Source organism: Antechinus flavipes, chromosome 3 (genome assembly GCF_016432865.1).
Source record: "Antechinus flavipes isolate AdamAnt ecotype Samford, QLD, Australia chromosome 3, AdamAnt_v2, whole genome shotgun sequence".
Taxonomy (NCBI): Eukaryota; Metazoa; Chordata; class Mammalia; order Dasyuromorphia; family Dasyuridae; genus Antechinus; species Antechinus flavipes.
The window spans coordinates 174,976,832-175,004,704 of NC_067400.1; the positions used below are offsets into that span (position 1 = coordinate 174,976,832).

The window sequence follows — 27,873 nt, forward strand, 5'->3', positions numbered from 1 at the left end:
TTTTAATCCACATTTGATTACAATAAAACCACCAATATACCAATAACATGATCCATCATCATGAGTCAAATTAGATGACTCTAAAGTATTACTTTTAGATAATGTGTTAATCTGCTCAATCTTTTGTTGATAACAAGAACAAACTGGATCACCAGCATGGTGTAGAAATCTGACTTAGGTTTGAATCCTGCCCTCAACATTACTAATTATGTGATCGTGGGCATCATTTAAGTTATAGGTCTTATCTCAATGAATTGTTGTGAAGATCAAATGATATCTAGTATCTGTGTAAACTCCTTTTTTATCACTCTTTTCTTACTAGCTTAATGATTTAGGGCAAGTCATTTTACCTCTGTGGGCATCATTAAAGTGTTATGGGATTGAATGAAGGAGTAAATGAATGAGTGAATGAATGAATAGATGAGTGAATGAATAAATAAAAATGCATGAAGTGCTCACTATGTCCAAAGTATACTTAGGTAAAACTAGATGATCTCTAAGGTTCTTTTCCCCTCTAAAAGTCTGACTGATTGATACATTTTCTTTGCTGTAGTGTTATAAGACTACTCTTGTACCAAATCATTGGTCATCCTATCGTGTTATAACAAGAGAAAAGTGATATGGATAAAATAGTCTCCCAAGACAGATTTCAATGGAGTCTAATGAAGTACTCTGTGAGGTAGTTGTTATAATAAGTATGATTATTCTGAAATTCAAAGGTCATAGGATTTATCCATAGCAGATGTGTTATCCATCATAGATCCAAACCTCATAGTTATAAAATAGTATATAAAATATAGTTATAATATATATAAAATATATATATATATAATTATATATAAAGATATAATGAAATTATATCTTTAATTAGATATTTTGTCAACACCACATGTGTAAAGTCTCTACAAGTCTGCTCAGTTGAGCTTTCTACTGTCATGGGATAGTATGTATTGCCCAGGGAACAGTTTATAATGTTAGCCAAGTGGAAGAAAGTAATCACAATGGATAGAAAATCTGTTCGTCATATGTTAACCACAATTTTATATATTTTGGTGTTGATGTCCATATAGTAGTGGGAGAATCATATTAGTACAAAGCAATTTAGAGTAGATCAGAATAAATGAATTGAAGCATCAAAGGCCAAGGCCACAAATATCTTTTGACAAAGAAAGGATATCCAGTTATTCTCATAGTTGGGGGTGGGGGGTAAAGGAAGGGAACTGGTATTGCATGGATATCAACAAGAGTACCAACTTTTCCAAAATTATTTGTGAGTCTTCAGTAAAAATTTAGAAGAAGTTGGTAATGTCTCAAAGGAGTTTGGTTAAGAGCATTCCAGGAGAATATTCCACAAGGGAGTATTTTGGATTGACTCTTTGGCAAGAAAGCTAACTTTAAAAAAAAATCCTTATTTGGTCAGGTTAAAGATTAAATATCTGATTTTAGGAGACTATTTTCATGTTTAATATATCTAGTATGTATTAAATGATGAAACATGTATTTATTACTTGTTCATATGATCCTGGGCAAGTCATATCTCTTGGGACCTCAGTTTTCTCATTTGTCATTTGTCAGATGACCTCTGATTGCCTACCCTAAAATACTGTGGTTCTGTATTATGGTTCTGTAGGAGTATAGGGGCAGGACTTGTATTTTTTTTTTTTTTTGATACTGGGAAATCTAAAGTGAGGAAACTCCCTCCAGCAATGCAGGATGACACCTTCTCTTAAATTTAGTCTTAATGAGTCATCTGACAAATAGGTTAAATGAATTGCCCACACAGCTAATATGTGTAAGAGAAAGGATTTGAACCCTGACTTCCTGGTTCTGAGATCAGCTGTCTACACCACACTGTCTGTATGTAATGTTTATGTAGTCAGTCAACAAGCATTTAATGTGTCTACTTTGTGTCAGACACTGTGCTAAATGCTAAGGTTCAAACAACATCAAAACACAATCACTGCCTTTAAGGAGATCACAATTGAGTGGTATATATAAATATATTGTAACATATGTGTACATATACATACACAAATATGTCTATGTTGATTTAGTCTTCTGAAAAATACCTAGTAGAAATTATCTATATTGTGTCATAATGAGAGAAAGGAGTCTTTTGTAACTGCCCAGTTCTGTGGGTACTAAAATAAGTTTGGTATTCACCTGAATAGCAGACCAGAGGTAGAAAGAGTAGGGAAAAAAAAGAGAGAGAGAGAGAGTGAGTGACATATTTAACTTGTATAGGACTGCTTGCCATCTAGGGGAGGGGGTGAAAGAAGGGAGGGGAAAAGTCAGAACAGAAGTGATTGCAAGGGATAATGTTGCAAAAAAAATTACCCAGGCATGGGCTCTGTCAATAAAAAGCAATAATAATAATAATAATAATAATAATAATAATAATAATAGATAGTGAGAGGAAAAGGCAAAGAAAAAGGAAGAAGGAAAAGACAGAGAAGAAAAAAAGAAAGAGAAATAGATACAGAGAGTAAAGAAAACAGACGTGATTAACCAAGCTAATTTTAAACTTTGACTGCACCTTAAGTCTGGATTTCATTCAAGAAGATTTTTCAGTACAGTTATGGGGGACTGCCAGCAGGAGTGAGAGAGCTTGTGTCCTTATAACTGTGAATCATTTCACATTCCTCACAATTAACCATGATTTTTTAATGCCTTAAGGATTAATTCTTCAAATAACAAAGTAGAAAACTGGAGTAATAATACTTAACCTAGTTGAACTCCTCTCCCCTTTCCCCCTTCTGATTTTCAGAAATTTATTAGGAATTGAGATATCATGTCATATCATATCCATATCATCATCATATCATCATCATCTTCAGTATTTATTGAGTATGCGCTCTTTTTTTCCTCTATTAGTCTTGTCATCTTTGATGATTTTTTCCTTTGCTTTCACATCCAGGCTCTCAACAACTCTACTCATATTTTCCATCTTCTCTTGTCCATTCTGCATCTGGATTTTCAGCTTCCTGTGGACTTCTTGCTTTCCATTCCTTCTCCCACTGTTCCAATGATTCTTATTCCTTATTCCCCTTTAATAGCCTGGGAAAACCTATGGACCCTTTTTCAGAATAATGTTTTTATATCATTGAAGGAAATGTTAGATTTCAATTAAAGGTTAGTTCAAAATAAAGGTAAAATTTCTCCCCATCCAAGTTCACAAATGTCTGTCTTTGCACAGACCCTTTTGGAAAAGTAGAATTTTTTTTTTGGGGGGGGGGTTGTAGGTCAATGAATCACAGGTAAAGAACCCCTTCTTTTAATCTCTTCTCCATGCCTCAGTAAACATAGTCTTTCTCTGATGGGTTTTTGATCCTCTCATTCCCTTTCTCAGAGACAATATCCAAATACATACACATTGGAAAAGAGTGCTGGTCCTGGCATTAAAAAGACTTGAATTCAAATATGGCCTCAGACATCTGCTAGCTGAATGCCTCAATTTCCTTATATGTAAAATGGATATAATGATAGCTTCTATCTCTCAGAATTGTTTTATGTCTCAAATGAGATATTTATAAAGCCCTTGGCACTATGTCTGGCACATAGTAGGCACTTATAAAATACCTGTTGCCTTCCTGTTCTTCTTCAAGTTTGCCTTCTCCTTACAGAGCCTTGACTTAATACCAAAGTCATTTTTTCTCAATTACATTTTGTTTCATGTTCTCTAATCCCTTTAGGAATTTTGCTTTTTCCCATATGACTTGCCAACTCCAAGCACCCTTGAGGAAATAACTTTTCCCCTTTTCCTTTTCCCTAGTCACGCTTCTTTTCTCCTGCAAATCTCTGTTCAAGTCATAGATCTTAGAAAAAATATAGGTACTTAAAAGCTTTTTCTAACATACACATTAATATATACCTATGTGTGTGTACACATATATACACACATACATATACATACACTATATATATGTATATATATATATGTATATATATATACATATATATATATATAGTGATTTTGAGTGAGTGTGGGTTTGTAATTTCACTGGTGAACTTTCAGCATGGGACTTCAAATTCCCTCTACTTCTATTCAACTTAGAATTTTAGAAGTTTATCTGAGGCATTGAAAAGCTAAATGATTTGCCCATGGCCACACAGCTAGTTTATATTATAGACGGGATTTGATTCCAGACTCTTGGTCCTTCTCTCTAAACTCTATACTAAACGGTCTCTATTCAGTTCAGCAAACATTTAATGATGTCATATTTTTCTCAACTTTGTACTGGTCACTATAAAGTTTGGCATGGTCCCTTTTCTTGGAAAGGTTAAAATCGCAAGTGGGGAAGTTATGAGTCAGAATTGGCCACTTATAGAGCATAAGGAGAAAGGCAAGGATATAGTAGACAGGAATTGGGAGCATGGGACAACCTCTCTCCTCATCAGGATCAGTATAGGATTGCCTGATTCACTGTGCCCAACTCACTGCTGCTATTATTATAAACTGAAGGTAGTATTTGTTTTCCTAATTTGGGCAGATCCTTTGGAGTTTATTTTAAGTTAAGACTGCCTTAAAAGTCCTTGCTGAGTCAATGAGCAGCTAGTCCCTGTGATAACCTTTGCTGAAAGATCTTTTGCCAGCTTCACTCTCCTAGCACAATGAAAAGCTTTGGTCTTCTTCCCTTTTGAGTTTTTTAAAGACCATATATTGCCAGCAGCATAAACTTGCAACTTAAATTACACGGTAATTTAGTTAAACCACGTGTCTTTAAAATATGCTTTTTAGACCCATCAAATACCCAAGTTTGGAGAACATCTCCCTCTTTAGACAAGTGTTTGATGAAAGGAATTATCTTTAAAAAGTTAAGAACTTTCAAAATGGTGACAGCACTCTCCCCTTCATCTTCACCTGTTGTAATCCAACCCAGCCTTTGAGATCCAGGCAGTCATTTTTTCAGTGAAACCTTCCCTCAAGGAGAGTGCTGAGAAGCTTTGCCAGGAGGAAGAGCATGACTGGGGAAAAGTGAAGGGAGAAAAGTTGTTTCCTCAAGGGTGCAAGTCATATGCATAGGGAAAAGGAGGCATGCAAAATTCCTAAGGGAATCAGAACATTTTGTGATTCTCTTTAACTCTTACCAAGTTCTGTTTTTTTTTTATATGTGTAAATACATATATATATATATACACATATATATATATGTATGTATGTATTTGTGTGTGTGTGGAGAGACAGAGAGAAAGGCAGAGACAAACAGAGATAGAAACAGAGAAGATAGAGAGCAAGAAAGGAAGTAGGTGATACTTCCTCTCTAAGATTTAAAGCTCCACAAGGACAGAAACAAATTCTTAATTATTGTATCTCAGCTAGAGCATACATAACATAATGGTTTGCTCATAGTTACAACTAGGTCACTATAAAAGGAAGGCTGCTGAACCTGGAGTTGGAAAGCAGTTGGGTATTCGAGGGGTATTCAAGATACATTGATAGTTATTAGTTTTTGGACTCTGAAAAAGCCACTTAAATTCCAAAAGTAGCAGTTTCCTCATTTATAAATGGGGCAAATAATAGTACCTATTCACAGGATTGATATGAAGCTAAAATGAATATGTATATATAGTACTTTGTAGAATTTGAAATGCTTTACAAATCTCACCTATTGTTGTTGTTGTTATTAGCATTATCACAGAGGTTTAAAATTTTTTATTTGAGTAAATAAATAAGACTACATACCCTGACACACATTCAGAAGACATGAAACTCCTAGTGAAATTGAAGGGTTTCCAGGAAATATCAACAAAATGACTTTAGCTAAATAAAGTGTTCCTACTAGACTGCAAGTTTCTTGAGGGCAGGGCCTGTTTTACTTTTGTACCTGTATCTCAAATACTTAGCACAGAATCTGGTCCATCAGGTGCTTAATAAATGCCTGATGGTTGATTTAAAGGAGACAAATAAGAAGGACTGGAAGATATTCCTGGAGGAAATAAATTTAATGCTAGCCAGAAATCTCATCTAAGTGGACCCATTTGTTGTTCATTCAGAAGTATCAGAAATCTGTGACATTTTGGAATAATGTTTCATTTCCCTCTTTTGTAATCTCTAGCTTCCTTCAAAATGAAATTCAGTTGAAGTTCCACTTCCTTATGTGACACCTTTCCTTGAGCCTTTGTACTTAATCTACATATTATTTTTATGTATAATACACACACACACACACACACACACACACACACACACAATGTATATGTAATTTGTACTTATTTTGTGTACATATTTCCTCAATAGAATATAAACCCTTTGAGGACAGGAACTGTTTTAATTTTTTTTTTTTTACTTTGTATCACAGTAGGTAGGATACAATAAAGACAGAATGAGTGTTTTTCAACTGATCTAACTTTTTTTTTAATGGCTGTATTTTTACTCTCAAATCATTCTCAAATTTTCAGTCTGATAGTGCTCAAAGTCAATAACTTTTTTGGCACTTCAAACAAGGCATCCTGAAGAAATCAGAAATTTCTTAAAGACACAGACATTCTTCACTTTTAAGATTTTAATATTTTACCCTAATTAGTTAGGGGGGGCTTGTTATTTTCTCTCTGGCATCCTCAGTCTCCAAACATTTTGGCATTGCTTTATGGGGCTTGGCACAGGAATCAATGGCATTCAGAGTGCTGGTGAATGTAAGATTCATAATGAAACACCTCATAAAAAGCGTCTTTAAATACTACACCCTTTGATTCATAGGCAGTCTCCCTACAGGCCACGGAATAAACAAGAGTTATCTTTCAGAACTGGAGAACATTGGAAAAGCCACAAAAAGTCAGCTAAAAGTCAGCTCTTTTGTTTAGTCTCACCATGGAGCAACTGCTTGATTCTTCCTGGCTCCCTAGGACAAGAACAGAACTACTAAGTCACTTTGGAAGTATAGAACCACCAACCATCATGGATGAGTATGAATATAGTCATCAAAGTATAAAGTTTAGTGTCATAGGACCTGAGTTCAAACCCCTTACTACCTGTGTAGCCTTGGACACACAATTTTGGATGAGATTCATTGGATGAGATGAGTTCGAAAAGCTAACTCAAAACATCAAAGAAGAAAGATATAGAGAGGGACAGAGATTGATTTTATATGCTAATATATTGCCATCACACTAGAATAGTGGATAAAGTAATGAATTTAGACTCAGAAAGAACTGAATTTTAGTCTTGCCTCAATTACTAGCTATGTGACTAAGCAAATCACTTAACTTCTTATCTCATTTCCTCATCTACAAAATGGGAATAAATAAATAACACATAACCAACCCAATGGTGTTGTGGGGAACAAAAGAGTTAATATATGTAAATCACTTTGAAAAATTAAAATGCCACATATTATCAGCTATTGCTGTTAATTTTCAATCTAAGAAATTGTTGACTTTCCCTTCATTTCCTGCCTCCCCAGCTCCAGCAAATTTATTGCTTCAAAAAAGTTTCCCAACAAAAGCAGATACCCAGAGAGCTACTTTTCTTTTTCTTTTTTGAAATCACCAACCTCCTTTAATAGAATACTCCTGAAACCCAGGACCATTTTCTACTAACAAAAATGAAATCTAAGAACCTGAAGTGATAAGTTGGCAGTCCTGCTCACTTCAAAGAACTTGGGAATACTTCCCAGCATAATGCTAACCAGAGACCTAAATCTGCTCTTTGAAGGACAAGCTCTATCTTCAATACAGGGGTTTCTATTCTTTCCATAGCTAAGGGAGGACTCTGTATAGATTCCATTTTCAAAAAAAGAAAACACTACTCCTCCTAAATGAAAGAACTCTTCCAAGCACATGATTTAATAGAAATCACATGCATGAGCTACTGAATGACATTAATAACCTATGTTTATTCAGTGTTCTGACTCTCTAGCATCCAGGACTTAAAACATTTTATCTTCACAACATTTAGCAGATAAGAAAGAGATGGCCAGTATCAAGGCACAATGGAGAAAAAGTCAATGCTGCAGTCAGAAAAACCTGAATTCAGGGGATAGCTCTGACATATATTGGTTGGGTGATCTTAGGTAAGTCACAACTTTAGAGTATTCCAGGCAATAAGAGTTGATATTAATGTAGCATTTGAAGATTTGCAAAATATTATACATACATCGTCATTTTACCCTAACTATATCCTTGTGCATCTTAAGAGGCATTTGTCTACATTGGTAGAGGGAGTTTTTTGAAACCATTAAAATCAGAAGTCCTGTGAAAATTAAAAAAAAAAAAAAAAACAAAAAACAAGCAAAACCCTATTTTGTTGATGAAGAAACTGGAGCAGATAAGCAAGTATTTTCTCCAAAAGCCACTCAATTAGTTAATGGTTAAAGTTGCCCTCGTGCAGTATTCTTTCTACCAAATTATAAGAGAAAGCACAAGTATCCAAAGGAAAAGTCAGGATCATAGTTTTAGAATTAGAGAAGAGGATTTGCCTTTGTTTGACACAGGCCAACAGAAATGCCAAATAGTCTCCCTACTCAATCTGTAAACATTTATTAAATGCCTATTATGTATCAAGTACTATGCTAAATGCACTTTGCTCCACAAGCCTTCTTTCCTTCGGTTTTTCATTCAGAAATTTGTTCTCTTCTTCTACCCAAACTTTCCCCCAGCTAGCGGAGAAATTAAAGGCTCATTTCTGACTAGTTCCTACCTGTCCTCACCTGGAGTGATACCACTGCTTTCAATCTCCTGAGAAAGTCTTTGCATGTAGAAGTTCAGCCATGACATCAGCCCCATGAATGCCTCGAAAGAAAGGCATGGAGTGTGATGTGAATAAAGTGTCATTACAATATAATCTATAATATATAAATGTGTAGCCTAATTATATTACAAGGAACGAATTAAACCACTAATAAGAGGTTTCTATCTAGAGCTTGCTAATTCCCAAATGCCCTGGCTTTGAGGGTTGCAAACCCCCTTCTGTTTTCCAGTCTGGTTGGAAGACAAGAGGCATCCAGTCAGAACTGCGGTGGTGGACGGCAGCCCAGCTTCATATCTGGTGCCTACGTTAATTCAGTAACAGCCTTAGCTCATCTGGCTTCCTCCCCCCAAGGCCTTTGCATTACTTGAAAAGAAAGCGCTGAAAAACAAATTCTCTTTCAAACCGGTAGAACAAGGCCCTGCATTTGACAGGAAAGATCCAAAATTTATGAGTTTGCTTGCTTCGTGCTAGGACTCGAATTTTCTCAAACAGCCTCTCCAAAGGGGGACAGTAAATGGTTATTTATAACCACTGGAACATCCCAGTCACCTGCGCGATCAAACACCAGCTGGGGCTGGGTTATTTCCCTGTCAGTCCCAGCTGAGGAGGTGAGGGAGGGATTGGCTTAATCCTGAGATTAGGGAGAAATTTAACTGCTTGTGAACAAACAAACAAATGGAAAAATCCAGCCCATTCAATCTAAAAGTATCCTGTTTGAATAGAGGGGAGAGGTGTTCTTTGGTCTTTTCAGTAAGAAACATTCTCAAACTCTGTTGGAATAGAAATTCCTACTACTCTTGTACCCTGTGATTTTGATATGCCCTGTGACCAATAGTATGTGCATGTATGTGAATATATGTAACAGTGAGACAGACAAAGTAGAAACAGAGGAAGAGAGAAAAGACTTGAATCTGGGCTACCTTCTTCTGACGATGCTTTCTTCAGTAATTAATTACTGTTGATAGAGCACTTTGAGGTTTACAAATTGCTTTCTTCACAACAACCCTGTACTGGTATTATTATCCCCATTTTATAGATAAGGAAATTAAGATTTCTAGAGCCACCCAAATTCACACAGCTCGTAAGTATCAGAACCAAGACATGAACATAGTTTTATCCCAAGTCCTACTCCAGGGTTTTTTCCAAAATATCAAACTACCCCAATAGTTGCCTCCCTTTCTATAGTCAAAAAAATATATATATATATATATATATATATATATATATATATATATATATATATATATATATATATATATATATACACAGCAGAGAACCCTGAGCCTGCCAAGCTCCAAAGTTGGTTGTGATTTGCTTCACCCTCCTAAGAATTTTCATATCATTAAGTCTACATTAAGTAGGACAGAATTATGTCCACATGTAGCAACTGCATGCTCTTCCCCTCTCTCCACTTTTCTCCCTTGGATTTTCTCTTCCTTTTGCCCCATGTCTCCAGAGCAAGATAAAGAAATCATCTGCCTGCAGCAAATAAACTCTGCCGTTCCATCTCTGTCCCTCTTTCCCCCTCCAACACAATCTTAAGTATTCCTCCTGATTTTCTCTAGAATCATCCTTCAATTCTAGTAGGATTTTAGGTCATTGCAAAGGACCTTGGCAGGCATCTGGTCTACCTCTTCATCTTGTGGATGCAGAAAGTGAAGCCCAGAAAATACCCATGAGAAGGTGCTTCTTTGCTTTACTGGCTTAAACATAGTAGAGTTTCAAGATAGCAAAATTCCTTTGCCAGGAGTAATGAGAAAAAAGCAATTGTGTGCACTCTGCTATTACTCTTGTTGCTTACACTTGTTCCTCAGTGTTTGTTAGAAATGACTTCTCAGCCAGCTAGTGTGCTGACTTGCCATCAGGAACCAAGAGTTAAATATTTCACTGAGGAAAATTTAGATTGCTTGCCACTTTCTAGATCCTTGGTGCAATTTTATTCATGAGCATAAATATTTAGAGTACAGTTCTTAGTGGGAATCATTTGTAAGAGAAATTTGGTGTAGGGTACTGGGTCTAAGAATATCAGGCAGTTAGGGTAGAGCACTGGGCTCAGAATCTGAAAAATTTAAGTTTAAATATGATCTCAGACTAGCTGTGTGATCCTGAAAAAGTCACTTAACCTTCTGTCAACATCAGTTTCCTCATCTATAAAATTGGTGTAATAATAATAATGGAACCTTCCTTCCAGGGTTGTCATAAGGATCAAATAAGATCATATTTATAAATGTAAACATTATATGAATGATAACTATTATTGTTTTTATCTAATAGGCAGATAGGTGTAGAGCATAGGTCAGGAGTCAGGAAGGCCTGAATTCAAATCTGACCTCATATACTTACTAGCTGTGTGAATCTGGGCAAGTCGATTAACTCTGTTTGCCTCAGTTCCCTCTTCTGTAAAATGAAGAAAATGGCAAACTATTCCAATATCTTTGCCAAAAAAAACCCTCAAATGGGATCACAAAGACTCAGACATGATTCAAAATTACTAAATAATAAGATTGTTATCTTGGTTCAGATTTTTCCTCTGAAACTAACCAACAGTCTAAAACTAGACAAGTCACTTGACCTCTAGGACTTCCTGAGATTATAATCTGTCCTGATCAAGGGAATTAGTAGTAATAATCATTATATTTATGTAGCATTTATTATGTATCAGACATTGTGCAAAATGCTTTGCAAATATTTCATTGGAACCTCACAACAATCTTGATAGATGCTGTTATTATCATCCCTACTTTACAGTTAAAGAAATTGAGGCAGAGTGGGTGAGAAATTTGCCCAAAGACACCTAGCTAGCATGTATCTGAGGATGGATTTGAACTCAGGTTTTTCCATCTTCTGGCCTAACAATGTGCCATCTATTTTTTCCATACAGGGAGATCTCAAAACTGATGAAATTATAAATCTTTCTTGCATGATGCATCAAATTATTTGTAATGGCCAAGAAACTATTTCAATACATACTCCAATAACCTGTTATATAGGACGGATGTTGTGTGTTTAACACACATAACATGACAAAGGTTAAAATGATTAAATTTACCTGATGAGACTTTGGCCAGACTCATTTTTTCTATTTCCTCCTTGATGTTATTCTTTGACCCCACACTGTGGTTGGTATAGAATGGTATTGTATATTTAATTCCTATGTCTCCAGTAACTAGTGTGTAAGGTTTCCATGGCAACTACCTGCTGAGTAAAAGTGTTATTTATGTAGGTCCCAGTAAGCTGTTCAAAGAGACCAATTCAGGGGAAAGCGGTTTGTCCTGGAGGGGAAAGGAAGGGTACTCTGGTGCTTTCCAAATCGCTGTAGGTGAAGAGAAGCAAAGGTGGCTATAGCCATTAAGTGTTCTATCACTCTTTTGTCAGGCTAAACTTAGACAACTAACAAAGGAAATGTCTTTAGGTCTCCCATAGCACTAAGAACAAACAAACCCATATATAAAAGTATTCTTAAATGAAAACTGTCCCATTGACATATCGGCGAGCCTACTTCAGATGACCATATGAAAATTTAACTAGCTTTAAGGAATTTTTAAGAATTCCTGGAAGATATAAGTAATATATAATAACTAATTATTAAGCATTTATTATGTACCAGTCACTGGGCTAAATGCTGGGAATATGAACATAGGCAAAAGACAGTTTCTACCTTCAAGGAATTCACAATCTAATGAGAGAGAATAATTGAAATGTTGACACACTTTGAAAAATAGTTTACCACAATGCAAATACTAAATTTGTTCTGGTTTGAAAAAAGCAGAGTGGCAATGAAACCCAAACACTTCTATGAAACTTTGAGAACCCTGATTTAATAACTTTCTAAGGCAATGAAACTGCATGGGCCTATGCATAAATGGGTACAGCTCACACCATGACAAGTAACTCTGGAATTTCCTTGATAACCTTGGTGCAAATCCTAAAACATTCATCCCTTCTTATCCTGTGCACCTTGTGTCGGTGTCTTCCCATGAAAATCTGGTCAAAACCTAAGGATATCTTTACCCTTTGGAAGAAAAAGCTCCTATTCCAGTCTTTAAGCTCAAGTCATTTTCATCTCCCTTAGGTACCGCTGCAGGAGGTCCACCCCAGTGTACTTTAGAATTTAGGGGCCCTAATCCTTACGTGTAACATGGATCTCTTTGTCTGTCAGGTGAAGTACATGGACCTCCTCTCAGAATAATATTTTTTCAGTGCTCAAAATAAAATCACATTACAAAGAACAACAAAAGAAACCAAACATATTGAAATGATTATCCATTTAAAAAATAAGTTCACTGACCCCAAGTTAAGAATCACTGCTTTAGATCTCTTGACATTGTATGGACTCCATGGACTGCATCCATTAGTTTCTCTTTGCTCTTGCTCTGTGACCCACTAACTCTCTCTAGTACCATCCTTTCTTTCAGCCACTATTTTAGTAGTATTTGTCAATGTAATAGCCAACCTACCCCAATGATGGAGCTCTTCATTTCCCTTTGCAATTTTAATTCTTCAGAGACTGTAATATAGTTCACACCTGGAAGCCATTTGGGATCTGGAAAAACCTTGGCACCTTTGTTTTAGTGCTATGGGAGACTTAAAGACAAGTTGTTCTTGTCATTAAAAGCACTGTGGATTTCCCAGTGCAACTTATCTCCTGAGCAGGATGTGGCATATATCACAGGGAACAATGTAACAAAAGGATTTTTTGGTTTTATGACACATTTTATCATATTACAAATTGTATAAATAATTATATATTAGCACTATATAGTAACCTTGAGATATGAGTGTTTCAGTATAGGTGCTACATATAGAAGGGAGCCGCATTATCTAGACTATTTAATCTCCACCCAACTGATGTTTTCTCAGGAGGCTATGGGAGTGCATGTTACCTTAGAACAGAGAAGCTCTAGGCACTGGCTCCAGGCCAGACTTGGTTTCCTCTCCGCCCACTGAATCTCTTTCCTGTTAAGAACTCCTGTTGACTTCAAAGGGAGTCAGTGGGCTAAAGAAGAGAACTGAAATGGGTGGGAGGGTGGGAAAAGATGGGGGGGTGGGGAGAGAGAGACAGAGAGAATGAGAGAGAGGAGAGTAGGGGGAGAGAGACAGAGATAGAGACAGAAGAAAATCGAGAGAGAGAGAGAGAGAGAGAGAGAGAGAGAGAGAGAGAGAGAGAGAGAGAGAGAGAGAGAGAGAGAGAGAGAGAGAGAGAGAGCGCAGAGACACAGAGAGAGGAGACAAAGACACACACACAGAGAGATAGACAGCGAGGGGACGGGGGGACAGAGAGAGAAAGAGACAGAGAGAGAGCTGAGACAGAGAGACAGACAGAGAGAGAGAGAGAGAGAGAGAGAGAGAGAGAGAGAGAGAGAGAGAGAGAGAGCGCGCAGAGACAGAGAGGAGACAAAGACACACAGAGAGAGAGATAGACAGTGAGGGGACGGGGGACAGAGAGAGAAAGACAGAGAGAGAGCTGAGACAGAGAGACAGAGAGAGAGAGAGAGAGAGAGAGAGAGTAAAAGAGAGAGAGAGAGTAAAAGAGAGAGAGAGAGACAGTGAAAGAGAGAGAGAGAGCAGAGACAGTGAGAGAGAGAGAGAGAGAGCAGAGACAATGAAAGAGAGAGAGAGAGCAGAGACAGAGAGAGTGAAAGAGAGAGAGAGAGCAAAGACAGAGAGAGTGAAAGAGAGAGAGAGAGAGCAGAGACAGAGACACATACAGAGAGACAGACAGAGAGAGAGAGACAGAGACAGAGACAGAGAGACAGAGAGAGAGCTAGCTCTAAGTACTACTTGGTTCTCAAGTAACTAAGTCTTCAGCTCTTGCTGGGGTTTGGCATGTAGACAGTTAACCCAGTATGATTGACAGCTATCTTGGGATTCAAACAACACACCTTCACCTGTGGAATGTCCTTTGGCCCCTGCCACCCATGATGGAAGCCTTCTAAATTACTACAGCACTTTTATAATCCTTCAGATGAGCATCAAACTCTCTAAGAGTTCCTTCAGGGCTAAAAATAATAAGAAAAAGAATTTTTAAAACCTCCTTGCTTCTATGTTCTCGCAGCTTTGTATCTAATTTAGAACCTATTGATCCTAGTGCCAATAAATGGTTTATCTCTTAAAATTGTCGACTTAAAGGGATTTATTTGCTGTCAAATTAATGCCTTTTATTTGACGAACATGGTTCAGTATCCTAGTGGTGTGTCTTACAGAAACTGTTTATTATATATGTGTTTTGATTTTGCTTTTAAGCAAAATTGACTTCATTGAAATGCATTCACACGAGCCTCATTTCATCAGCCCATACAAATATTTTAATTTATGTGCTAATTTGCTGCCATCCAGTGGATTCGGGATTTAGGATCAATGTCTATATTTGGATTCTATAGGCTGGTCACTGGGTAACCATTTTGGTAACCAGAAATAATAACAAAGAAATTATACAGCATGAGTTTGAGGGTGGAGACAGGGAATTGACACTGCACTATCTGATTAGCAAGAATCAGAAAGCAATTCTTGATTTCATCTGAATGCAGTTGCAGAGACAATTAAATTGTGACATTCTCTTCCTTGCTAAATGAGAAAGCATAGAGTTGTTACTGAAAAGGAATTCACTAGAGCCATATTGAATGTCACGCATCATAGGGCACTGGGGAATGAATTATATCAAGTCATTACAAAAAGACTAACAAATCAACTCATTCTTTGAGAATAGCAAGTGAGATAGATAGATAGAGGCAGCTCGATAGTACTATGGATAGAATACTGGCCCTGGAGTTAGGAGGACCTGAGTTCAATTCAAGCCTCAAACACTTAATGCTTACTAGCTGTGTGATCCTGGGCAAGTCAATTAACCCCAACTGCCCTCACCAAAAAAAAAACAAAGATGTATATATAAATGGATGATGAATGGATACATAGATAAATAAAGTGAATGAATAAATTACTGTATGTATGCACAGGTGCCCTTGATTTAAAAATAGGATGGGTTCAGAAAATTCATTTGTAATCTGATTTTTAAAACTCAGAATATGCTTTATCCAGTCAGTCAATAAATATTTATTAAGCAAATAGCATGTGTTAAAAACTATGCTAAGAGCTGAGAATATAAAAAGATAGCTCCTACTCCCAAGCAGCTCACAATCTAATCACAATCATTTCCCCACAGGCACAAGGTGAGCAATGATAGCTAAACTCCCAACAGCTCAGAGAAGTTTATTTAATTCAGATTGTACAAGAAGTATAGGACTATTAGAAGTATAAAAGTTAATCACCATGAGAAAATTTGACAATTCCAACTTGAGAAGCCAGGCAGGAGTATTCTTCCCCAGCTAGTGGTGCCTCTCAGACTGGAGCAGAAACTCTAGTTAAGTTAGAAACTGAGGATTATGGAGACTTGTAGGCATTTGACATTTTAAAAGGGCTTGAGAAATCATCTAGAACATCAAATAGGTACTAAGTAGCAGAGCTGGGATTTAAATGCAGTATTTAAAACCTAAAATAATTTGATTTTTTTTTCCATTTTACTGCATGGGAAGTGGGCAGGGGGCAGGAATGGGAGTTGCAGAAGACAGTCTCCTAAAGAGTTCTCTGGATATCTCCTTTCTCACTTCCTTCCAAGGGGTCCAGGGATTAGCCTACCCATTTTGCTCTAACTGTGTAGCTTCACACAAGGATTTTTTTCCTGCTTTGGCCCACTGTGAAAGAGAATATAATCTCAAAGCTTCTTCCCTGCGTTCCTGTTCCTACTTTAAGCACATAGTCTCCCTTCAGGTTTTCTCCCAGTGGAACAAAAACAATCACCCCTAAGCATCAGTACTGGGTCTTTGTTCTCAAAAGCTAGCTTCACCTACATTTCGGAAGTTAATCAAAGTCTAGTCTTTTGTCCAGGAGTTGGATAGGGATAAGGGGTGTGGAGGGAAGAGGAGAATGAAGACTGTGACCTGGGAGTGAAACATCTTAGAATGCTTAGAGATATCGATCAGGGACCAGTAAGAATATGTTACCCTTCATTCTTTTTCACTAAGTCCCTAGACTTATAGACCCCATTCACATTTAGCTCTGGCTTGAGGTGAGATTCAAAGATAGAAATGGATATGAGAGGATAAAAGGGAATTTCAGGTAGCAACTGTAGAAAGGAACAGCTGAGGAAAGGTCTGAAATGATGCATAGGGAGAAAAGGGGGAATTCCTGTGGTCACCAGAAGAAGCAAACAGCTGTTTTAAAGGAAGAAAGTACAATAGGCAAAAGAGGAAAGGTATATAGATGATGGTGATGGCTTATATTTTATTTGTGTCTCTGTTCCAAACTTTACCCTGAGAATACTTTGCTTTAATTTGAAGAAGATGATGAAAGAAGAGTTGTTTGTTTTGATTTCAAGGCTCATAGTACCTAAAAGAAGACTTAGAGTAGGAGAATAACTGCCCTCTTTATGCCCTCTGAAGATGAAAGTTTGCTAACTGTATTCTTTTCATAAGAAAGCCTTCCAAATAATAGGTCTATCCAATCTCAAGCCCCCCTGGATATTTGGTTTATATTCGAGTCTAAATACTGGTGAAAGCTTCTCTTCATTGTTTATTCTTCATCCCCAATACTGTCATTTCACGGATTCCTGTTCCTGTAATAATGTAATTAGTGTTCTGGGCAATTCAAACCTTCCCTGACAATGCCAATAATCACATTGGGCATTTAGAGGTGCTTTTAAGCCAAGGCTGTCTGCAGCACTTCAGAAACAATTACAGCTGTCAACATTGGTTTATATGTGGAGAAGCGGAAGCTACAGAGCTGCTCGCAACTCTACTGATCCATCAGGGAATTGGCAATGAAAGTAGGGAAGTTCTAGACTCTAGATTTCTCCTGGCCTTTTTCATTAGCTCTATGGTATCCCAGATGCAAAATCTTCAACTGAATGACTCCTCTACTTAGACACAAAATATGATCACACAGCTATATCTATGTTGTATTCCAGGGTTCTCCAAATTATAGATTGAATTCTACCGAATAAAATATTTCTTGAGTCGTCATTTGTTTGACTTTCAAAGCAACTGCCACCACCACCACTATCTCCTGTTTTCTGGGATTCCTTGTAGTGTTCAATGACTTTAGCCCCAGATAAATCTTTCCAAATGATCTCAATGCTTTGGGGCAACATAAATATCACTTCCTCATAAAAAAGTTGGATTCTCTATTCTATATTACAAATTATTTAATCAGGTTTTTTAGTAGTGATGTGTTGTAGGATTGGTCTACTGGAACCTTTGAATAAATGATTCGGATCTTCCTCCTTTACCCTATTCCCTGTTTTATTTAAATGCATTAAGAGCTGGTAGGAAAAAGAACTGGTTGAACCAATTCAAGCAAACTATAGAAGATAATTTGAATAAAGCACACTTTCTATGTCTTGTGCCATCAATGTAAATTCTGAATGTCATATAGTAAATACTTGGATGGACTCTTTAGGAAAAAAATTATCTAATCAATCGACAAGTATTCATTAAACACCTATTATGTACTAGTCACTATGCTAAGGGCTGGAAATACAAGTACAGAGAATGAAGCAATTTCTAATGGGGGAGACAACAAATATGTATAATTAAATACATGTACATATATTAAATAAAAAGTTAATAAATATATATGCATATATATATACAAAAATATTACTATGTAGTTTGGGAGAGAGGGCTTAAGGAAAATTACTTGGACAACAATGTGTATAATGAAATAGAGTATTGAGAGCTTTGAGATCAGGAGACAAATTAGGAGGCTATCATAATCGTGACAGGTGAGATATGATGAGAGCCTCCACCAAGGTACAAAATTCCTCTCAATGCCTAGTTCAAAGATCTTTTCTAAGAGTCTTTGGTTCTATGATATTGGTATGGTTTCAAGCAAACAATGGGCATTCAATAATTATTTTGAAGTCATGGTCTTAGATTTAGGTATCCTTTCATTCCCTTAATATACTGGGTATGGGCCAGCATAAAAATTATTACTATAATTAGGAATTTTTGTGCCTGGAACAAATACTACAACCTGTACCTGGGGCAAGTAGCTACAAAACACCTGGGAAGAATGGGGAATCAGAAGATTTTCATTTTAGGATATTACTTATTCTGATACTACTTCTCACCTACATCAGATGTAGGCAGAAATCAGTCCACTCAGAATCAGCTGGCTCCCAATTTCAATGCATTATTCTTGATAATTAGGTACAAAACTCCATTGTTTCTAATGAAGAACTACAGGAGCTGAGAGAATCCTTTGAATTTGGAATACTAGGACAAAGCTCTGCTTCCCTTATCCTAGTTATGGTTCTGGCAAGGATCAAAGTTAGGGAAATATCTTTTAAAAACTTTTGCTCTTATGCTTTAGGCAAGAACTAAGGTTTTATAGTGTTCCCAAGTGCTTATAGAATACAAATCATCAAGGGGATTTTTATGTTGCTGTTTCATTTTATTTCATCCCAAATTATGGCAGACATAATTACAGACATTACAGAAGGGTTGAGAGCTAAGGATACAGTCCAGAAGCCCTTTACAGGGGCATTTAAAATACTTGATTCCCTAGTTCTAATTTTGCCATTGATAATCACAGCCCCATCACCTCCTCATCATAGGCCTTGTTATAGACAAGGAACTCCAAGTAAGAAAGAGTTCATTACACTCTTCACTCAGAGCCCTTAGCTGGCTCTCCCTGTTGTAACATGTTGGGTTTTGCCTGTGGATTTGAGGGGATTATGGGATCATAGATTTAGAATCAGAATGATTTTAAGATTTTATCAGCCCAACCTTCCCTTCAATTTATAAATGGGGAAACTGAGCCCATAGAAGTTAAGTGACTTGCCCAGAATCACACAGCTGCTCAGTGTCTGAAGTAGAATTAGAATTTGAATCCAGTTCTTCCTGATTCCAGGTCCAGGTTTCTATCCATTATACCAATTTTGTTTGTTTTTGTTTTGTTTTATTTTGTCTTGGACCCCTTTGGAAGCCTAATGAAATCTATGGAACCTTTCTCAGAATATTTATAAAGAAAACATTATTATATTGAAACAGAGTTATTAAGATATTTTAAAAATCAAGTTCATGAGCTCCAAGTTAAGAACTCTTCCTGTATTCCATGTTACCCTCTCTGCCCACGGTATAGGACTGAGACATTGACTTTTCTCTGATCTCTCATTAGTGTTCTTTCAGATCCTCGATAATATAAACTTGCTATTTAAAAACATTGAATAGAGAATAAATTAATCTCTTCACAATCTAGCATTAGTTAGCATTCTCCAGTAGAGAATAAATCATGTCAAATAAAATTATTTTCTGTTGTTCTGATAATGAGATCCACAGCATCCTAGAGGATGATTAAGAGGTCTTTTCCTGGAATGGAAAGTCAGAGAAAGCTTCCAGAGAAGTCTGGAGAAGGATAATTTTTATTGACAACATAGGAAGGCCACCAACAGTCTTCATTTCCTTCTCCCCACCCAACTCCTGAGGGTTCTTATTGCCTGAAGGTAGAAGGGGTAGAGTGAGGAATTTGGAGAGGGATATTGGAGGCAGGAACTGGGGAAACAAGCAATACAACTGCTTTCACCTACTACTTGAGCAGTTGCAGGTTTGAGGACTAGGTTGCCAACTGCTTCATTTCTTTCTTCAAGGCAGGGAGGGAAAGGGAAGAGGACCCAAAAGTTCACTAAATGGAATTGCCAGTCAGCAGATTTTTTTTTTTTTGCCTCAAAGGTCTGAGGAACTAGCTGTATTCCTTTTCCCACCTGTCAGTAATCCTAAGTAGTAAATGGTATTGATGTAGGTCAGATTGTAGACAAAAAGTTTTTAACTGGGTGTCCAGGCATAGATTTCAGGACATCTGTGAACTTAGATAGGGGGGAAAAAACTCTATCCTTATTTCAATATAATTGGTTTCCTCTAAAATCTAATGTATTTTATTTTACTCATTAAGAATCATAATTCTGGGACAGCTAGATGGTACAATGGATAAAGATTCAGAAGGACCTGAGTTCAAATGCAGCCTCAGATACTTAACAATAGTTATGTGACCCTGGAAAGTTGCTTAACCCCAATTGCCTCTCAAAAACAAAGAAACCCAAAAAGCCGTAATTCTTAGAAGGAATGGATTCATCAGCTTCCCCAGCCTGACAAATGGGTCTACAACACGGAAAAAAAAAAAGGTTTAAAATACCTACCATAGAACTGTTTTGGTGTATTAATGGTGCTAGCAGTCCTGTCACTGTGAAGAATCAGTTCAGTGGGGTCTCTGGAAGCTGCTCACTTAGAACCCAGTTTATATATAATATCTAAGAGATATCTGTTCCCGGGTTGCTCTTTTCCTTACACTACTTCTCTTGGAGTTCACAGTTTTTTGATGTTCGTTATAACTTGCTAAGAAAGAATGATAATTACCAGGGAAATCTGATATCTGAAAAAACAGCCACAAAAGTGGTACAAGCATTTCAGGTGCTGGGGTAAAGGAGGGAAAACTAGATTTTTGGCATTTTAGAACCTCCCTTCCTTTTTTTTTTCTCTTTGTGCTGAATCATCTGGTCTAGAACTAGCCTAGCACTGATTTTCTGGATGCTGTGTGAGTTGTTTTTTAATCCTACTTTATATTCTCTGTGGTAACAGAAAACAGGATAAGAAGTGCCAGGAAGGTATGAATAAATAATGCCTGCAAGTAATTATATAAATTGACAGATATTGAGAGAAAGAGACAGACAGAGAGACACAGAGACAAAAGAAGGAAGGGGGAGAGAGAGAAAGAGAGAGACAGAGAGAAGGAGGGGAAGAGAGAGAGAGAGAGAGAGAGAGAGAAGAGAGAGAGAGAGAGAGAGAGAGAGAGAGAGAGAAGGAGGAGGGAAAAAGACAGACAGACAGACAGACAGAGAAACAGAGAGAAGGAGGGAAAGAGAGAGACAGAGAGAGAGAGAGAGAGAGAGAGAGAGGAGGGAGGAGGAAGAAAGACACAGAGGGAAACACAGAGAGAGAGAGAGAAAGAAGGAGGGAGGGGAAGAGAAAGAGAGAGAAGGAGGGAGGGGGGAGAGAAAGAGAGAGAGAGAAGGAGGGAGGGATGAAGGGAGGGAAAGAGGAAGGGGAGAGAGAGAAAGAGAGACAGAGACAGACAGTGGGAGAAAGACAGAGAGAGACAGAGAGGCACAGAGAGAGAAAGAGAGAGAGACAGAGAGACAGAGAGAGACAGAGAAAGAGATGGAAGTACAAATGGACAAAGAGGTAAATAGATCTAGATCCCCAAGCTGGGAATTTAAATTGAATTCCCAAACACCTGAGAAGGAAGCATCTCTATCTACTCTGTACTAGGCATTGGGTACACAAATTCAAAAGAAAGACTTTCCTGACTTGAAGGAGCTTGTCTTCTTTGAGAGATAAGCTCACAGATAAAATAGTGCAGGATCACAAAAAAACAAAAACAAAAACAAAAACAAAAAAAAAACCAGAATATATGAGGATAGTGATATTCTAGTAAATAAATATTCAAAAATAGGATCTCCCAAGATACACATTTTTGCATTACTTTCTTAAAACTAAATAACCAGTAAAACCATTAATCAACCCATGATTTTTAGTGTAGATTTCTGAGATGTAAAAGCCCACAATGAAAATTTAACAGTGGGCTCTTGAGAACACTTAGGAGCTAGCTCCAATATACCACTGGGGAGAATGTCATTAACACAAGGGAACTTAGAGGTCTTTTGCAGGAGGTAACACTTGAGCTGAATCTTGAAGGGAATATTTCCAAGAGGTAAGAGGATAGAGGATTTCAGAAGACAAAAAGGACAGAAGTAGGAGATGGGACATATGGGGAACAAAAAAAAGACCAATTTGACTAAGTCCTAGAATACATGAGGGGCAAAAAAGTAAAATTATCTTGGAAAAATAAGCCAGTAGCTGATTGTGAAGGAAACTCCAGAGTTTTTATTATAGCCCTAATTGATGGGGAGCCATTGGAGTTTTTTGATTACAGAAGGGATACAGTCAGACCTGTGTTTTAGGATTATCTGTGTAGATACTGCCTGAAAGATGGTTTAGAGAGAAGAGATGCTGGAATCCAGGAGATGAGTTAGGAAGCTATTGCAATAGTCCAGAAAAGAAGTGATAAAGAATTGAATTAGAATGTTTACAGTATAAGTACAGAGAATGGGATGAATGTGAGAGATGCTGAAGAGGAGGAATCTACAACTTGGATGTAGATTGGGAGGGGTGAGTAAAGTTATAAACTCAGGTGACTAGAAGAATGATGGTGTCTTTGACAAATAGAGAAGGTGTGGGGTTTAAGAGAAAGATAATGAGTTTTATGTCAAACATGTTGAGTCTGAGATGCTCATGTAAGTCTTCTGTGGAGATGTCCAGGAGACAGTTATAGATGTGGGGCTAGAATTTATCTACAAAGAAATGATGGTTAAATCCACTGGAATTTATGAAAGAGGATAGACAGAAACAGAAGAAGAGACATACAGAAATAGAGAGAGAAGGGAAGACCAAGGCAAACAAGAACAAGAGTCAGCACAGTGTTAAAAACTGGACTTGGACTCCCAATGATCTGAGTTCAAGTCTTGATTTTGATACTAGTAACTTTTCCATTCTGGGCAAGGAACTTATTCAGGGAAACTCACTAAAACAACAAAGCGTTTCAATATAGCCAACTCTCCAAATATATTGCCTCTTATTCAGAGGTTTTTTTTTTTTTTTTTTTTTTTTTTTTTGTAAATCAAAATTGTTAATAAGGTTTAAAAAATGGAGAAGGGCTAGATTAAATGCTTTTTAGGCAGCTAAATGATGTGGTAGATAGAGCACCAAACTGAAGTCAGGAAGACTCATCTCTCAGAGTTCAATCTGGCCTCAGGCACTTACTAACTGTATGACCCTAGACAAATCATTTAACCTCAGTTGCATTTTTAAAAGAGCTAGGGAAGAAAATGGAAAACCACTCTAGTATCTCTGTTAAAAAAAAAAATCCCAAAGGGATCATGAAGACTTGGAAAAGACTGAAAATAACTAAACAACAAAAAGTGCTTTTTATATCATTATTTAATCCATGATTAAATAAGTGAATGAATGAATGAATTAGAGCCGAATAATCCCACGAATTAAGTAAACAAGATTAGAGTGGGGTGAGGAGATTCAGTACCACCCACTAGACCACAGGAACTACTTGCAGAATTAGTTTGTAGATTGGAAAGCAAAAGATTCTTTCTTTATGACAAGAGATGGTAACAGATAATGGGGGAGAATTTAATAGTCTGAGTCTATGATGCCTGAGAAGTCATTTGTGATCATTTCATATCAAATTCTCAGAGTCAAAACAGACAAAGTCAAAGCAGAAGGCAACTCCTAACACTGGTTCCAATTCCTTTTAGGTAGAAATCCAAATGATATTTCCAGTCCACCTTCTCCCTTGAAGTTCTCAAAGCAATATTTCATTTTGCAAAGTCAAGTCTGGCTTCAGAAATGGAATCTAAATTAGAGAAATATGCTATATGCCATTTATCCTCTCCCTTTCACAGGAATGATACCAAAGCAAGAACTCTCTTTCTCCTTCTACCTCTCTGTGTCTGTCTGTCTCTATGGCATAGTGGATAAAGCGATGGACTCAGTGAGGCAAACCTCCCTCTTGACATTCAATCAATTTTTCAATCTCCATTTCCCCATTTAAGGCTTCTTTAATAAGGGAAACAGTATCTACCTTGTTGAGAAGATCAAATGACATTACATCTAGAGCATGTTGCAAACTTTAAAGTGATATATAAAATTTAGCTATTTTGTTATTCAAAAGTAGCAAAGGGGACAACAGGCTCCAGCCCACTTCAAGTAGCCAAGGAACCTGTTTCTTAAGCCTCTCCATAAATGCTTCTGGCTTATACCAAATTGAGGCAGGTACAGCCCTCCACATTATTTATAGGGAGACTCTCCAGGGCCCTGCTATAATTAGAAGTCAATTAAATTAGAAACCATTCATATTATGCTTGGAAATGCTCCAACACACTTGGGCTCTGAGAGGGAGTCTCTTTGCTTTCTCTACCAGCTCAATGAAAACCCAACTGAGCTATATACTAGATCTTTGAGGGAAAGGAACAATATTTAAGGGTTCTGTTCTGAGGGAAGAGAGATTCTGTCCCTTTCCATTGGGTTCCTTTTTTGCTATTGCTCCTGTGTTCATCTTTCCCATTTCCCCCTTCCCCACCCTTTCACTCCCTTTACCCCACCCCTAACTGCTCCACTCCCCTCTACCTCCAGGAGTCATTTCCTAAAGAACTAAAGGTACTGCACCACTCTAGCCTTTCCCCTGAGCTTCCTGCCCTGACCTGCTCTTTTGCTGGAAGGCAAACATAAGTGAGTTCACTGCTGGGGTGGCAGGATGCTTTAATCTTGTCTCAATCTATTTAGTGTTTAGAAATGTAAACTTTGGGGCTCTCTAAGTTAATTTAATAGAGTTGCAGACTGTGCTCTAAAAAGGAACAGCAACCAATAATTAGAATCTTTCTGGGAGGTTTTAAGATAAGGGCTTTTAACCTGGGGTTCATGGACCACCTCTACCCCCCACCAAGAGGGCAACAGTTTTCCATGAGGTCTATGAGTTTAGATAGAAAAAAGAAATACATATTTATTCTAGTGATTTTTTTTATTTTATGTATTTTATTTTATGCATTTAAAAACATTACTCTGAGAGGGTATCACTAAAGGGGTCCATGACATAAAAAAAGGTTAAAAATCCCTGATTTAGGAGACTCTTCATAAAATACATCATAGGACCATCTGACTACTGGGATCAAATGTCACAACCACATATCACAGTCAGGATGTTTAACTTGTGAAATCCCTGGAGCGATGCTTCAACTTTGCATTTATTCTTTTAAACTATTTTATCCCAGGAGCTTTTGGAGATAGGAGAGAGTGACCTTTCTTAGCAGCTGTAATCTCTTCCTACTCAATCATCATCAGTTCTTATTCCAGGCTAAAGGAAGAATGTTCTTTTAAAGTTCTACTCCTATTTTAGTAGTGATTGACTTATGAAAACCAAGAATTGAGAGCCTAGTGTTTCAGCTATTTTACTGAACTAAGTAACAGTGGGCAGCCTCTTTTAGAGAAAGGGATCAGAGACATGACATATAGAAGTTTAGAGAGGGAATAGAAGGGGTTAGAGCAAGTGAACAAGAAAGTCTCTTCCAAATCTTTACATATTATATGAAACATAAACGTTAAACCAGATCTCTTCCTGCTGCTGTAGCCATAATGCAGGTAAACAATGGTAATGGGTGAAGTTCTTATCCTGGGTGTTTTGTCAGAGCCTCGCCTTGCTTGAGGGGCCTAGAGGCCAGGATGGGGCCTAATAGAGCTTGTGAAAAGACCTGAAGTCTTCAAAGCCCATTCCACATATTAAACAATTAGTCACTAACATAGGGTTTTATAATAGATTCTTCAGTGTTCTCTGAGGATCTTTTTTTTTCTTTGGGATTTACTCCCATGAGTGGGTGCACTTCTGGGTTAGGGCCACAGAATCAGCCTCAAGGTAGAAGGGAATAGGATTTAGTTTGAATACAGCTTTTCTTTTTTTGGTGTGCATTGTTTATCCCTCTGTTTAGTTAGGGCTACATAATAGCTTCATGAGCCATATACTACAATAACCTGCATTTTTCTTAAAGGCTGGCTTGTTCACCAGGTTGGCAGAAAGAGAGAGCATTCATTTATTCATTCATTCATTCAACAAATATTTATCAAGAATCAACCAAAGGTACTGTGCTAGGTCTCGAAGGGGAACGAAGTTGGTTCCTGGAAAGAAAACATTGAACTTTGTATTTAAAATAGAGGCAAAGTATCCTGGCAAAGAAAGGGCTTCCAACAATTTTGTGTTCATGCCTCCCCTATTTTGTACCTTTTCAGGTGAATATCTCAGAAAATATGGCTCATGTGAGGGACTATAAATGGACCCATTTCCTTCCCTTTCTGGTGGTGAGTATGTCTCATCTCTAAGATTAGATTTTTTCTTGACTATTTAAATTCACTTCTTCCTCTGCTTACTTTAAATAACTTCATATTTTGGAGCAGAGAAGATTAATTATAAATAAGTTTTATGAGCCTATAGATTTTAGCCTTTTTCTCTCCACTCATCTCCAAACCACTAAAAGAAACAGTTGGTATGAGAGGTATGAAAAGCATCCTTTTACATAAGTATGCATGTATAGGGTATACGGTTGCTTAGCTGTAGCCTATTATGCTGTGAGTGCACAGGCTATAATAGCTCTCATAAATAGATCTGAGCTCTTTTGGGTTGGGGCAGTAAGAAGCCAAAGTGAGAATTTCCCATCAAATAGCTGTACATCAAAGCAACTCACAGAGTAAAGAAGATTAGAACTGAACATTGGGCTCTACCACTTATATCCTCCCATATGCAAAGGACAGAAGAGTTCTTATAACTGCAAAGTTTACAAATATTAGTCTAATATACAGCCATGTGCCTAGAACTGTGTGTTTACACATTGTGTTTATTTATACATTTATCCTTCCATATTATCTAAACATACCAAAAAAAAAAAATCTGCAAAAGAGACAGATAGGAAAAGATGAGAAAGAGAGGGAGGGAAGGCATAAAAAGTATTAGGGAAAAAATATTCTTAATTTCACAGAAAAGAAAAAAATCACAATTAGTTTATTATTAAGAACTTCCTTTGTAAAAAAATGCTATTATTGGGGCACCTAAATGGTTCAGTGGATAGAGCATTGATCCTGAAGTCAAAATGACCAACCTGAGTTCAAATTTGATTTCAGACACTTAATATTTACTAGCTGTGAGGCTACGCAAGTTCCTTATCCCCAATTGCCTCATCAGAGAAAAGTTTTTTTTTTAAATGTTGTTAATTCATCTAATCATGGCATTAGAGCTAGAAAGGACTTTAGTCCTCCTCCCCATCTAGTTTCTTGTAAACTGAGACCCTGAGAACTTAAGTGATTTGTCCAAAGTTATAGAGATAATGTATAGTCACCCTGAAACTTGAATCCAGGTCCTTATACTAAAATCCAAAGCTCTTTCCATTGAGTTTATATCCACCTTTTATAAATAATTCAATTCAATAAATTTTTTTTGGATTGAGATAATATATATTTATAGTTTTATAAATTTTAATGCCCTAAATAAATATATCAGTGATCTTTATCAGCATTATTATTTTTATCATT

The 27,873-nt window shown here is 37.1% G+C and overlaps 1 protein-coding gene across 1 annotated transcript in view; it reads left to right on the forward strand.

Annotated features, from left to right (window-relative positions):
- Positions 1–27,873, forward strand: part of EDAR (ectodysplasin A receptor) — a 118,269-nt gene that overhangs the window by 49,421 nt on the left and 40,975 nt on the right. Inside the window, exon 2 of the mRNA XM_051984274.1 lies at positions 26,581–26,649. Within this exon, the coding sequence (XP_051840234.1) occupies positions 26,599–26,649 (51 nt within the window). The 5' untranslated portion in view covers positions 26,581–26,598. The remainder of the gene's footprint in view (positions 1–26,580; positions 26,650–27,873) is intronic.